This window comes from Vicia villosa, unplaced genomic scaffold, assembly GCF_029867415.1.
Source record: "Vicia villosa cultivar HV-30 ecotype Madison, WI unplaced genomic scaffold, Vvil1.0 ctg.002637F_1_1, whole genome shotgun sequence".
Taxonomy (NCBI): Eukaryota; Viridiplantae; Streptophyta; class Magnoliopsida; order Fabales; family Fabaceae; genus Vicia; species Vicia villosa.
In genome coordinates this window covers 70,330-84,879 of record NW_026705991.1, presented here as the reverse complement: position 1 = coordinate 84,879, position 14,550 = coordinate 70,330, and the positions used below count along the sequence as shown (strand labels likewise).

General features: G+C 41.6%; 1 protein-coding gene across 1 annotated transcript; it reads right to left on the bottom strand.

Moving 5' to 3' along the window:
• Window positions 1–13,129: 13,129 nt before the first annotated feature.
• Window positions 13,130–14,146, bottom strand: LOC131639446 (uncharacterized). The gene has a single exon (XM_058909941.1). The coding sequence runs from the start codon at window positions 14,144–14,146 to the stop codon at window positions 13,130–13,132; it is 1,017 nt and encodes a 338-aa protein (XP_058765924.1).
• Between the last annotated feature and the right edge of the window lie 404 nt (window positions 14,147–14,550).

The window sequence follows — 14,550 nt, the reverse complement described above, 5'->3', positions numbered from 1 at the left end:
TGAACCACTTTTGTTTCACACATTTCCTTCAAAATCGCCCAACTTTGACGAGGCGTATCTCCCTCAATTTTTAAGATACGGGAAAGTTCTAGGACTTTTTAGAAAGCTCAAAGAGTCCTCTAGATGACCTCTTTGGTTTCATCTCAATTGAAGCTTCCATGCTCAAGTTATGAGCTTTGACCTAAAAGGTGTTTTTGTTAACTTTTTGGAGGACCTGTAATGTATTGGACTATATCTCTCAAATGAATCATTTATGGACTTGGCTTGTGAGAGACAACGTTGTAGAGGATCAAATTTCCTTCAAAATAGGCTTTGTTTGGGAAATTTTTGATGCTCCATGTGAAAGTTATGACCAGTCAAAGTTGAGTTGACTTTCTCCTATAAAAAACCCTAATTTGAACCTTTGCATTTGTTCATTTCTGAGTTTTTATTGATGGATCATGATCAACCTTTGATCAAATGATAGATATAACCTCACATACTTGATGTTGACCAAAAATCTTGAAGTTTGACTGTATTTTGACTATAGTTGACCTTTAAGTCAACATAGTCGATTATTGATCATCTGAGCCATTGAGTGAGCAAACCTTGGAACTTGAAGCTTGACTTTTGACATGGAAATTCTTTAAGGCATATGAGACACCCTGAGATCCATTTGAGGCCTTAGAAATTCAAAATCCTTTGATGAAGTGCAAACCCTAGCTTTGAGACCCTCGATTAGGAGAAAGTGACTTGAATGGTCCTTTGAACCTAGAGCCATTGAAGATGAATTGAGGAGGGAAAATTTTGGGGTATGACAGCTGCCCCTGTTCAATCTTATTAAACCTGAAGATTCAGATAGGCACGTCTTCCTATCGTGATCCAAAGGTAGAAGATGATTGGACACTGAGAATGCCCCGAAATTTGCATTTGTTGGGAAGAAGTTATGTGGTAGATGGGCTTTAAAGATGCCATCCAAGGTAAATACCCTTCTCCTTGTGAAGCATGTACTTTCTGGAAGGAACCAGATGCTTTGATTGTAGCATAGCCTAAAGAGGCAACCTGAATTTTATGCAATGGTATGATGCATGCGATATATGATGCAGTAAGCCTCTCAAAATAAATGAGAGCGATGTATGTATGTGCATTATGTATGAATGAAGTATGTTAGTTGGATGATGCATGATTGTTAATTGAAGTTAGTAACTTTGGAAAAGAAAAATATAACCTTGCTTGAAATTTTGAAGAAGATCACTGCCGAGGGACTAACGTGATAAACCCAATCGAGGAATTGTTTGAGAAGCCTTGTGATCAGGGAAAATAAATCCCTATTTGCAAAGGGACGTAGCTTCGTATCACTGATAGGAGTAGATTTTGGTTACTGCCAGGGGACTAACGTACCAAAGAAACGTAGCGCCATATCACTGCCAAGGGACTAATGTGATAAGACATAACTTATTGCTGCTCAGAGACTACCGCAATAAGTTATAGTTTGAGTAGGGATTGGAATAGGATTTGACATAGGATTTGAAATAAGAGTTGGGAAATGATGTAACAGTCAGGCGGGAACTGACTACCTGACGGGGACTGGATTTGCGATAACAGTCAGACGGGAACTGACTACCAGACGAGAACTGGATTTTGATGTAACAGTCAGACGGGAACTGACTACCAGACGAGAACTGGATTTTGATGTAACAGTCAGACGGGAACTGACTACAAGAAGGGAACTGGATTTTGATGTAACAGTCAGACGGGAACTGACTACCAGACGGGAACTGGATTTTGATGTAACAGTCAGACGGGAACTGACTACCAGACGGGAACTGGATTTTGATGTAACAGTCAGACGGGAACTGACTACCAGACGGGAACTGGATTTGAGGTACCCTCTTATAAACCCCTTTGTCGTCTTGGAGAAGATCACTGCCGAGGGACTAGCGTGATAAACCCAAAAGGATCACTTGCTATAGCGCTAGCAAGCTTTCGTAGTTCGTGAACCCCACTTACTATAGTTCTAGTAAGTTTCCGTAGTAGTTTTTTTCTTTTTTTTTGAACCCCAATAGGATCACTTGGTATAGTTTCTAGCAAGCTCACCTGCACCAATAGGATTACTTGTCATAGTTCTGACAAGCTCGCCTGCACCATTTGGATCATCTGCCCTTGTTCGGACAAACTTCACCTACACCATTTGGATCATTTGCCCTGGTTTGGACAAATTTCACCTACACCATTTGGATCCTTTGCCCTGGTTCGGACAAATTTCACCTACACCATTTGGATCATTCGCCCTGGTTCGGACAAATTTCTTCTACACCATTAGGGATTACTTGTCATAGTTCTGACAAGCTCACCTTCACCATTAGGAGTCACTTGCCCTTGTTCGGACAAGCTTACCTGCACCATTAGGGATTATTTGCTATAGTTCTAGCAAACTTACCTGTATCGAAGGAATTACCTGCCATGGTTCTGACAAGCGTATCTGCATAAGATGAGCCATTCGCTATAGTTCTAGTAAACTTACCTGCATGAAAAAGATTCACTTGCTATAGCGCTAGCAAGTTTATCCATGTAAAATCCTTGACGGTATCCTGTAAATGTATGAAGATGATTCTCGCGGCTCGAGGGTCGGTAAGGAAACGATATGTTTAGACACTCATGACTCGAGGGTCGGAATATACACCTATCACAACACGAGGGTTGGAAACTCACGACACGTGGGTCGGAAAATAAACCAGTCACAACAAGAGGGTTGGACACTCACGACACGAGGGTCGGAAAATACACCTATCACAACACGAGGGTTGGAAACTGGGCTTTTGTAGTATGTAAATGCACTAGATGATATGCGTATGCTGATGCGTATGTTTGGTTGATGTAATGAGTGGAACAAAGTAATGTCTTCTGTAAGACTACCTGAAAAGGTTTTTGGAATGGATGTGAATGTTTGTCTTAAAGAAGACTATCTGAAAAGATTTTTGGAAATGACGACGCTCGTCTTAGCAAAGACTACCTAGAAAGGTTCTTAGAAAAGACTGTCTTAAAGAAGACTACCTGAAGAGGTTTCTGGAAAGAGAATGTCTTAAAGAAGACTACCTGAAGAGGTGTAATGTATCAACCCATGTATGTAATGCATGATTTATGTATTTGCATGATGCTCCAATGCTAGGTTGTTGGTAACCAAGAGCGTATATAGCTTGCTAAAGTTGTAAGGTTGTTGGATGCTAGCGCGATTTCCCACTACCTGCTTTTGGAACTTTGATGATCGTAGTTAGGAGAGAGCTTGGTTCGAGGTCGTAAAGTGTGAGAACTCCTTTTCCTTTTGCCGTGCGTCTTGCCCTAGTTTGGCTCCTTTTAATTACTCCACACCTTTGAATTTTCGAAGTCCTCCATTTTTTTCACCTTTTTTCAATTCGTACCTTTAACCTTTTCGAGGATCACTACACCTTTAACCTTTGGAGGTTCTCCACACCTTTAACCTCTCGAGGTTTTCCACACCTTTAACCTTCCGGGATCCTCCACACCTTTAACCTTTGAATGATTCACCTTATGTAATTCTCCACACCTTCACCTTTTTTGGAACTCTCCACCTCTTTCGAGATTCTCCATGCCATTAACCTTTCGGGGCTCTCCACACCTTTAACCTTTGAATTGTTCACCTTATGGGTTTGATACCCCATGCCCCAATGTTTAGTGGAAAAAGATGCCTAGGATCTCCAAGCCACGAAGGAAGTTCCCCGAGAAGTAACTTTGTCATATGCTTCGACGTTTAGATTGAAGGGTATGCCCCTGATCTCCAGGATATGGAGGGCTATCCATAGTATTCTATCCTTTTGAATTTATCCCATGCTTGACATGCCCCTGATTGCTTCGAGATGTGACCCGAATCGATTGAACCTTAGGATGAATGCCCCTAGTTAATAGGATGTTTGCTTGTATGCCTCTGTTTAGGAAAACCCTCTGGGCGTGGTTTCCCCATTCAAGAGTCTTTATCAGAAATGATCGCCTTTGTGCTAAGTGTATATTCGTAGATGGTGTTGCACCCTTCGAGAAGTAACTTCAATGCAATGCAAATGCAAGTTTTGAAATCGAGGTCCGTTATGAATTAAGACTGAATGATTAGAAATGAATGCTTGAAGAAGCGTAGTGGTTAGAAATAGTTTTAACAAACCTAGGAGTCAGTATAACAAAATCATGCTTGATATGCTTTCGTAGTTAACCTTGCCTCAATTAGGACTTTTAAATGTTGTAACTTGGCCTGGTTTATGTTTTAAGAACAATGGATATAAGGCTCAAAAATTTATTTATCCCACCCCTTTCTCCTTGATGTTCTCCAGATCCTAAAGATTCGCCTAATCCAATGAATGTGCTTTGTTGGCAAGAGAGTCGTTTCAGTTGTTATGTTGAGCAGAAGCTTTAGTAGAGATCCAAGCGCCGATGAAAATTGTCGTAAAGATCCAAGTGTTTATGAGGAGCTTCGATGATTTGGCAGTCACAAAATTATCCTTTGTTGTTTCGCCTTTGTTTTGTTTTTATCCCTTATTTTTGCATGAACCAATTCCTTTGAATTTGATCCATCGGGATGCCCTAATTTTTGCCTAAGTCATTTGGTTCACTTTCATGGAATTTTCCATTTGGCTTAGCGGGCGTTTTTCTTTTGAATGCTCCTTTTGAGATTTGATCCTTGGATGTTGAATATTGAATATTGTGACTACCATGTTTGACTTCGATTTGTAAGCTTCGACTTTGATAACTTCCTGGATCTTGGATGATGTATCGAGGAAGTAGATTGTTGCAAATGTTATCTCCATTGCTTCCTCAACCTTGGATGAACGCGAGGAAGGAGGCATGCTTGAACCTTTTCTTTGCTTGATCCTTGTGCTTGAACCTTTGCTTTATTGATTGATTCTCTTGACAACCAAAATACGCCATTGAATTAATTGAAATCTACCCTGCCCCTGGTTAAAATCAAGGTTTATTTAAAAGGTAGAAACAAAATCCAACTCCTGGCTCGAGGGGGTAACGAGGGATTAACATCCTTATATCTCCACTGTTTGGGAATTGAAACAATGTCTGTACATCCTCGGCTCAGTCTTACTTTGAAAGCATATGTTTAGCGAGACTTAGTTATTTGTATTCGTCATTCTCCCTCAAGTTTGTTAATGATTGGGAGTGATAATTTGAAAGATAATTTGAAATGGAAAGTCGTAGTAATGCAAAAGCGGAGCGAAAGAATTGATTTCAAAACATGCATGATTATTTTATTGAATTACTATTCGAAAGGTACAACGTTTTACATCAAATAGCATTTTGTGATCGTAGGAATTACAACTTAAAAGATACACCTATTAATCCTAAGGGCAATCTCCTTTGTGAGTCTGTTGACCATATCCTACTCCTTAGTTCATGGAATTGTAGGAGTGAAGGGTAATCTCGAATTCTCCTTGGGCACGTCGAATCTGTCGGGAATGAATTGTTAGCGGTGGGTTTTCGTCGTATCGGAACTTCATGAGTTTCCTTTGACTGGACCTCTTTTGCTTTTTCTAAAGGATAGTATCACACCATTTGCAACCTCCAGAGTTTTTAGATTGATAAAGGAAATCTAGGACCCTTTTTTCCTTGGTGGGGAGTTAACGTGTATCGCCTTCCCTCCATCGTAGTTATGCGTCTTTGTTCAGGGTATTGCCCCAGTTGGACCGATCCTTGCCCCAAGTTATCGAAGAGCGTCCTTGTGAGCTTTGACATGTTCATAGATGAACCCCTTATGACTAGATACCCCTTGAGTGTATCTGTGAGGGAACTTCGTTGTTGAACTAATCCTTGCTCGACGATAACCTATATGGTATGAACACGTGGCTGGCATAGTGGAGGACATCCTTTTTTTTCTTAGCAAGACCAAGATCTTTTATTCTCCTTTCTCCCTAGTTGATGATCCTCTTTATTTCTCTGAGAGTTTCGGGAAACCGGCTAGCATGGTAAGTATGGATGCGGGCGAAGATAGAAATGCAAATGTAAATGCAAATGTATGAATGCATGAAAATGCGAATGCACGTGTATGCAAAGGACTCCTTTATATTTTTTTTTGGTATATTATGACTCCTTGTATGTAATGCATTGCGGACGTGCGATAGATATAATCCTAAGGATAGCCTATGCGGATCTAGGGATAACATTAGACTCTAATGAGATACTTGCAAGCTAGATGTTATGACACGTTGATGGGAATCCCTTAGATTAAGGGGTACACGGGAAGAAGCAGCTGACGACCGTTCAGGACAGTCACCAAGTCTCATGACCTTCGAGAGGTCGTTCGACATGTACTTGCGACGTTGTCCCTCGTGGGAAGGTTCTCTATGCGGAACACAACCTATCTAAAGACGATATAAGGCAAAGTGAACTCCCTACAGGCTAGGGATTGAAGACGCATAAATGGAAGTCCAAACCCTACAAGTCAGAGGATGCGCGGGAATAAACACGGGTTAACCGTTCAAGACAGTTACCAGCTCTCATGGCCATCGCGAAGCCAATCAACGTGCATTAATGAGGATGCCCTTCAGGGGAAGGACACGTTGTTGTAGAAACATATGGGCGTAAAAGAAAATCCCTATTGGCTAGGGGGTTCGTAGAAGCAAGCACAGAGTGACCGTTCGAGACAGTCACTATATCTCATGGCCATCGAGAGACCAATTGACGTATGCTAACGAAGATGTCCTTCGTGCGAGGGATGCAATTTTGGAAAGGAATCCCTATAGGCTAGGGACGAAAGATGTAAGCACGGGGTGACTCTTTAGGACAGTCACTGAATCTCATGGCCATCGAGAGGCCAATTGACGCGCGTAAACGAAGATGTCCCTCGTGAGAAGGACACGTAGTTGTAAAAATACAAGGATATAAAAGTAAAATCCCTACAGGCTAGGGAATGCATAGACGGTGATATCCTTCGTAGGAAAGACGTGGTCTTAGAAATTAGAGTCCCTACAGGTTAGGGACCACGTAGGGATACCTGCAAAATTGAAACGGATAGATATTCGAAGTATATAGATTGCAAACACATGATGAGCACAAAAGCACAAAAGTCCTAGGTTCATAGGTTCGACGTAGCGGCTTTAGGGAGCCTACCCTTTCCATGGGAGTGTTCTAGAAGGTCTCATGGGGTCGTTCGTAGCCTCCGAGACTTTTTGTCTCTTTAGATTTTAGAACAACTCATTTTATCCATGAGGTTCGAATTTTTGGGGTAGGTTCTCAGAGAGATCAGCCAAATACCAAGTCCTGCCCTCAACAAGGTCAAGCCTCGTATTGGACATTTCCGGATATTCAACCCACTCTGAGTGGAATTATCAATAAGACTCGTAGGCGATTCAAGTCCCCCCTGGTCTTAAAGATAATTCCCACACTTAGGTTTTAACAACAATTTATATATAACCCAGAAGATGTAATAGGAATAAAAATATTCAACTAAATAAATATTTAATTAAATTGCAGTAATGAAATTGCAAAGGAAGATAAATAAATAAATAAAATTTAAATATTTAAACTAACCTCGAAATCCGGCCGCTTATAATAAAAAACAATTATTTAAGTAAACAGGTATTTATTTAAACTACTATAAATAAATAGCATTGCGGTAATGGAATTGCAAAGGAAGTAAATAAATAAAATTTAAATATTTTAAAAACTAACCTTGAACTCCGGCTGCTTACAATTTAAAATGCAATACACAACAAATATTTAAATAAACAGATATTATTTAAATAAACATGTATTTATTTAATTGATGTAAAAGGTGAAATAAATAAATAAATAAATAAAAATAAAAATTAAATATTTACAAAAATAAATAAACCCTAAAATTGGCGGACTAGCCAAACCCTAAAAAATTTGCCAAAAACCTAAATGCTTGGCCAAAAACCTAAACCCTGCCAAAACCTATAGGAGTATAGTAATTCACCATTAAGTGTATCCCCAGCAGAGTCGCCAGCTGTAGCAACCTGCCCTAAAAATTAAGGTTTTAGAGTCGCCACCTATTCTGAAGGGCGAATAGGAAACCCTACGCAGTTAAGAGATCGGGGTAAGATTATTATAATCAGGTCGAGGGAAGGTGTTAGGCACCCTTAACCCTTTCCTAAAGGTTTGCATTTTAAGGTAAAGGTTTGTGGCTAGAATTATTGAGGTTTATAGCTAAGGAATTGAATAGGGGAAAAATTGAGATTTTAGGGAGGGGGACTCGCCTTGGTTATCCAAGTGCCTACGTATCTCCTTAGGGAGAATCAGAGTCAACGTAGTTCGGGCACAGGGTTTTACGCCTTGAATTTGAATGTGAAATTGTTTTGAAGGCTTTTTGAATGGCCTATTGCAGTTTTAGAAATGCGAAGTTCGAAGGTATTTTGAATTACCTTATCGTAGTTTTGAACATCGCAGTGTTGCAGAGATGAAAATCTATAGTGTCATGGTTTAGTGTATTTTTGAATGTTTGGGCGTACAACCCTGATTTAATATGTCACCGTTAGTTGCGATGATCAATAGGTTTGATCATTACGGCTAACGGATTAAAGGGAGGATTGCTAACCACTATAATCGATAGGTTCGATTATCACGAATAGCAAATGTGCGTATTTTAATTATTAATTTGATCGTTACACCTCATAATCGATGGATTCGATTACAAATAATAACGAATTTTTATATAGGAGAAATGCTAATCATCGTAACCAATGTATTTGGTTAAAACCATTTAGCAAATAGATATCATTTTAATCTGTATCATTGGATTTGATTAATTAAATTAATCGATTGTTAATCATTGCAACCAATAGGTTTAGTCAGAACGAATAACAAATTAAATCCTAAAACTTTGGTTAGGAGAACTAATAGGATTGGACAAACCCTAATGCCTTGATAACAATTTCCTAGGATTTTATGATTTTTATGAATTAAAGGTTAAAACAAATTAAATCGAATCATTGAGAAAAATCGGGAAAATAATTCTAATAAATAATCATATTTCTAATCCTAATTTATGTTCTAACCCTAATTAACAAATTGATTAAATTAAGTATGATTAAATTAACATTTAACCTAAATAACTGAATAAATAAATAACAAATAAATAAATAAAATAAAGAAACCTGGGTGATGATTCTGTGCAGCGCACCTGGGAAATCCTATGGTAAGCCTGCACTCTTGGCCTTTAGATCTGTTTGTGATTTGATTGTATGGTCCGGATGTGACGTCGTATTGTGGGTTCTTGCATGTGGGAACCACTGGATCTGTAAGTGTGCTACCAAAGAAAATAAGAAAAAACACGTGAGGGAAGCTGGGATCAAACCCAGGTCCAGGCGATTCCCAGTTAATCCCCATAGCCAAACGCGCTGCGTGTGACGAGTGACAATAGTACAAAGCGAAATAAAAATAAATGAAAATAAATCAAGACAATTCAAACGAACAAAAATCGCGCCCAGGCCCTTCCTTCTTCTTCGTTGAAGCCTTTCTCCTCTGGATTTTTAGCTACGAACCAGATGCGAATCTGTTGCCATTATTTTCACAGCTAATCCCTGCAACTAATCTTTTCACGTAATACAACAATAAATATAAGATGACTATACAATTCAATCAAAAATCTCATGCTGAACACCATAGAATCCGTGGTTTATCCTAATTTGGCGTGAAACACAAAGCCCCAACCTAAAACCTTCAAAACCTAATAATGGCAGATATTGATTCATGGACTCAAACAGAAATTAAACCACATGGAAAGCTCCGATTCAACATCAGGAACGTGAATATATAATCAAAATTCATTCATCATGCGCAAATTAAACAAATCGGATCAAATTCGTAAACACCAAACCGTGAGCATTAGGCGCGTGTTTTTGAGTGATGCGACCTTGGAGAATCAATGGAGCACGTTCAATGAGATCTCCAGAACAGGATTGAACTATCAAAACACCTTGAATTGGTCCCTCTCTCCAAAAACGAGTTTTGCTTTTCTTGCTTTTTTCTTTAAAATTGATTCGGTTTTCTCTCTTTGAGGCAGCCCCTCCCCCTTCTTTGATCATTAGGATTCATATATATATATATATATATATATATATATATATATATATATATATATATATATATATATATATATATATATATATGTAGTAGCAACATTAGAATAAGCAAATTCAATCAAATCTTCATATTTTTGGAGATTATAATTTGATTGAATCATAATTATGAAACCTTCCAAAATAAGCTAATTCCAATCTTCATCACTACAAATCCTCTTTGCACGAATTTGCACCATATATGAGGTATAAATGTGATTGGATATAGTTGGTTTTTTATTTGATTTATTTGAGTTTAATTACTTTTAAATGAATAAAAAATTCACTAAAAATAAAATAAAAATACAATGGGCGTGGCCTTGAACTTGGAGGTCCTTAGTAATCTTGTAATAAAGTTTGGATCATAACTAGATGGGCCCATTTGCAAAAATATCCATTTTGAACCACTTTTGTTTCACACATTTCCTTCAAAATCGCCCAATCTTTGACGAGGCGTATCTCCCTCAATTTTTAAGATACGGGAAAGTTCTAGGACTTTTTAGAAAGCTCAAGGAGTCCTCTAGATGACCTCTTTGGTTTCATCTCAATTGAAGCTTCCATGCTCAAGTTATGAGCTTTGACCTAAAAGGTGTTTTTGTTAACTTTTTGGAGGACCTGTAATGTATTGGACTATATCTCTCAAATGAATCATTTATGGACTTGGCTTGTGAGAGACAACGTTGTAGAGGATCAAATTTCCTTCAAAATAGCCTTTGTTTGGAAAATTTTTGATGCTCCATGTGAAAGTTATGACCAGTCAAAGTTGAGTTGACTTTCTCCTATAAAAAACCCTAATTTGAACCTTTGCATTTGTTCATTTCTGAGTTTTTATTGATGGATCATGATCAACCTTTGATCAAATGATAGATATAACCTCACATACTTGATGTTGACCAAAAATCTTGAAGTTTGACTGTATTTTGACTATAGTTGACCTTTAAGTCAACATAGTCGATTATTGATCATCTGAGCCATTGAGTGAGCAAACCTTGGAACTTGAAGCTTGACTTTTGACATGGAAATTCTTTGAGGCATATGAGACACCCTGAGATCCATTTGAGGCCTTAGAAATTCAAAATCCTTTGATGAAGTGCAAACCCTAGCTTTGAGACCCTCGATTAGGAGAAAGTGACTTGAATGGTCCTTTGAACCTAGAGCCATTGAAGATGAATAAAGGAGGGCAAATTTTGGGGTATGACAAGGTGAGATAGTGCTTGTTCGCACTCCTCGTACCATTCGAAGGTTGCTTCCTTACGCATCAGTTTAAAGAATGAGAGAGCGTGTTGGGCGGATTTTGCGACGAACCGAGACAGCGCGGTGAGCATCCTGTTTAAGACTTGGATTGATTTCTTATTGTTAGGTGTCGGGAGTTCTGAGAATGCTAGGCATTTGTCCGGGTTGACTTCTATTCCTCTTTCGGTCAAGTAGAAACTGAGGAACTTTCCTGCTCGGACGCCGAAGGTACATTTTTCTGGGATAAAACTCATCTTGCAGGACGTGGCCTGTTTGAATACTCGTTCGAGATGCGTGGTGTGGTCGGTGTCTTATCAAGATTTGACGATCATGTCGTCCATGTACACTTCGAGGGTGTCTCCGATCTCTCCTCGGAATACCTTGTTCATCATCTGCTGGTAAGTGGCTCCGGCGTTCTTGAGTCCGAAGGGCATTATGTTGTAGGAATAGTTCCCCGACTCGGTCATGAATGCCATGCACTTCTTGTCGCATCTCACCATAGGGATTTGATTGTAACCTGAGTAAGAATCCATAAAAGATAATAATTTATAACCGGCCTAGTTGTCGACCAGTCTATCAATGTTAGGCAAAGGGTAAGCATCTTTGCGACAAGCCCTATTAACATCGGTATAATCAACGCACATTCTCCATTTTCTATTAGATTTTTTAACTAGTACAACGTTTGAGAGCCAAGTTGAATACTTGGCCTCGGAAATAAAATTTGCCTCTAGGAGGTCTTTTACAGCTTTCTCGGCAGCCTCCGCTTTCTCGGGAGACTGCCTACGCCTACGTTGAACTACTGCCTTCGCGGCTGGATCAATGGAGAGGTGGTGGCAGGCGACCTCGGGGTTGAGTCCGAGCATTTCAGCTGCGCTCCATGCGAACAGGTCAGCGTTGGCTCGAAGGCATGCTACGAGTTGCTTCCTCGGCAGATTCGAGATGTCTTTGCCAATCTTCACCGCCTTGTCGGGGTTGTCGCTCAGCGGGGGGAGCTCGAAGTCGCGGTCCGGAATTGGTCGGAAAGGGTGGGTTGTCCTCGGTTGCGACTCTTCGCCGTTCTTCAGTTCTTCTTTTGTAAAACGGGCGTCGAGGTCGATTGAGCTGACATTGGTCGGTTGCTGCAGGTCTTCCCGAGATGGCTTGTCTTCGGTCCGTGGCTTCTTGTAGGCGCTAGAAGGAGGGGTGATCAGCTGTAGTCCCTTCATTGACGCGTCGAATATCCTTCTGTCTGCTTCGATGTCGGTGTTGATGGTGGCTACTCGTCCCCTTTTCGTGTATAACTTCATCTTGAGGTACACGGTTGAGGGAACGGTCGTGAGTTCGGCTAGAGTGGGCCATCCGATGATGCAGTTGTAGAGGGTTTTTCAGTCGATCACCAGAAATCGTGTCTTGACCTGTTTGGAAGCCTCTCCTTCCCCGAAAGTGACGATCAGTTTGACGCAACCCCAAGGTTTGGTGGTGGTTCCGTTGAAGCCCTGTAGGTCGGAGCCCACGTATGGAGTGAGGTGGGAGTCGTCCAGCCTGAGGGTTTTGAAGAGGTGGGAGTACATGATGTTGACTGAGCTTCCCTCGTCGATCAGGATCCGACGGACGTCAAAGTTAGCCATCCTTGCTCAGACGAGCAGGGGAATCGTGGCATTTGGGGCTCCGCCCGGGAGTTCTTCGAGGTAAAAGGTTATCGGATCTGATTTTCCCTTGAATTTCTGGAGGGTTAGAGCGAGGTCTGAGTTGGCGCTGATGAGCTCGTCAAATTTCCTCTTTACCGAGCTGATCGTGAGAGAGCCCGAATCTCCGCCGTTAGAGATGACCATGGAAGTTGGGAATCCTTCTCATGGGCTCAGGGCGGAGGTCACTTCGACCGAGGGTATGAAGTCTTCTGGTCGGGTGACGGATATGGAAACCTGCAGTGGTCTGTCATCTGGTGAATTATCCCCATCAGAAGTCCCTTGCCCTTCTCGCCGGGAAGTCTCTCCTTTCTTCGTATACTTGGAGAGACGACCTTCTTTGATCAGAGTCTCGATGGCGTCTTTCAGGTGTATGCACTCGTCGATTAGGTGCCCATGACTCCTGTTGTACTTCCTGTATTTGGACTTGTCGGTCCCCGGTCTGGTGGGATTTGGCTTCGGGGGCCGAACGTTGGAGTTTTTGAACTCTGTGTTTTTGCAATCAGTCAGAATGCGCTCGTGAGAAGTGATCAGCAGGGTGTAGTCGTTGAACCGGCCAGCTGGTCCTCTCCGCTCCTTAGTGTCACGGGGCCTGTCGTCTATTCTCTTTTCGTTGCCTCGGCGAGAAAGATAATAGTCTTGGCTTGAACTACGGGTAGCGTCGTTGCCTCTCAAGCCTTTCTTTACGGCTGCTTTGCCTTCCTCATAGGCGATGTAGGCTTGAGCTTTGAGTAGAAGGGCGTCCATGGTGCGTACTTTCTCGATTTTGATAGCTTTCTTAAAGTCACTGTCGGGGAGGAGTCCCCGTTCCAGGAGGTATCTCTTCATGTGATCAGTTGTCTGCACCTGAACGGCCTCTTTATTGAACTTGTCGAGGTATTCTCGGAGAGGTTCGTTGGCCCATTGAATTACGGCCTCGAGGGACGCTTCAGACTTCGGCTGCCGACGAGAGGCTGTGAAGTGGTTCGAGAAGAATTTCTTGAGTTTTAAGCAAGAGTGGATGGAGTTGGGAGGAAGGTTACTGTACCAGGTCATCGCTCCTTTCCTGAGCATAATCGGAAAGATCCGACATTTGATAGATCCTCGGACCACGTGGTAGTCCATGACGGCTTCAATGCTCCGGATGTGGTCGTCAGGATATGTGGTCCCGTCGTAGAGGTCTAGAGTTGGGGGTTTCTCCATTCCACGAGGTAGACGGGCTCTTCGGATGTCCTCTAATAAAGGGTTGCGGAAGTCCTCCTCGTCACTTGGACCGAGGGAGTTTGAGTGACTTTCACGGTTGCTGTGCTTTCGCCGAGGTTTCCCTTAGGTTTTTCTAGAAGTCTTGCGGTTGTCTTCGGGAGGGGAATGTCCATGGCCTTTCACAGTCACTTTGGCGGGGCCCCGATGTCCTTGCTCGGGGGAGAGGCTCCCAGTTTCCGCTTCCTCGGGTTTCTGGTCTTTTCGTCGAGGGGAGCGGGAATAGGATCTTCGGCGGTGATACCTCTTAGGCGGAGAGCGTGAAGATGAGGGTGAATGTCGGTGGTGCCTCCTCGGTGGGGAGCGTGAGGATGAGGAGGAGCGTGATCGGTAGCGCCTCCACGGGG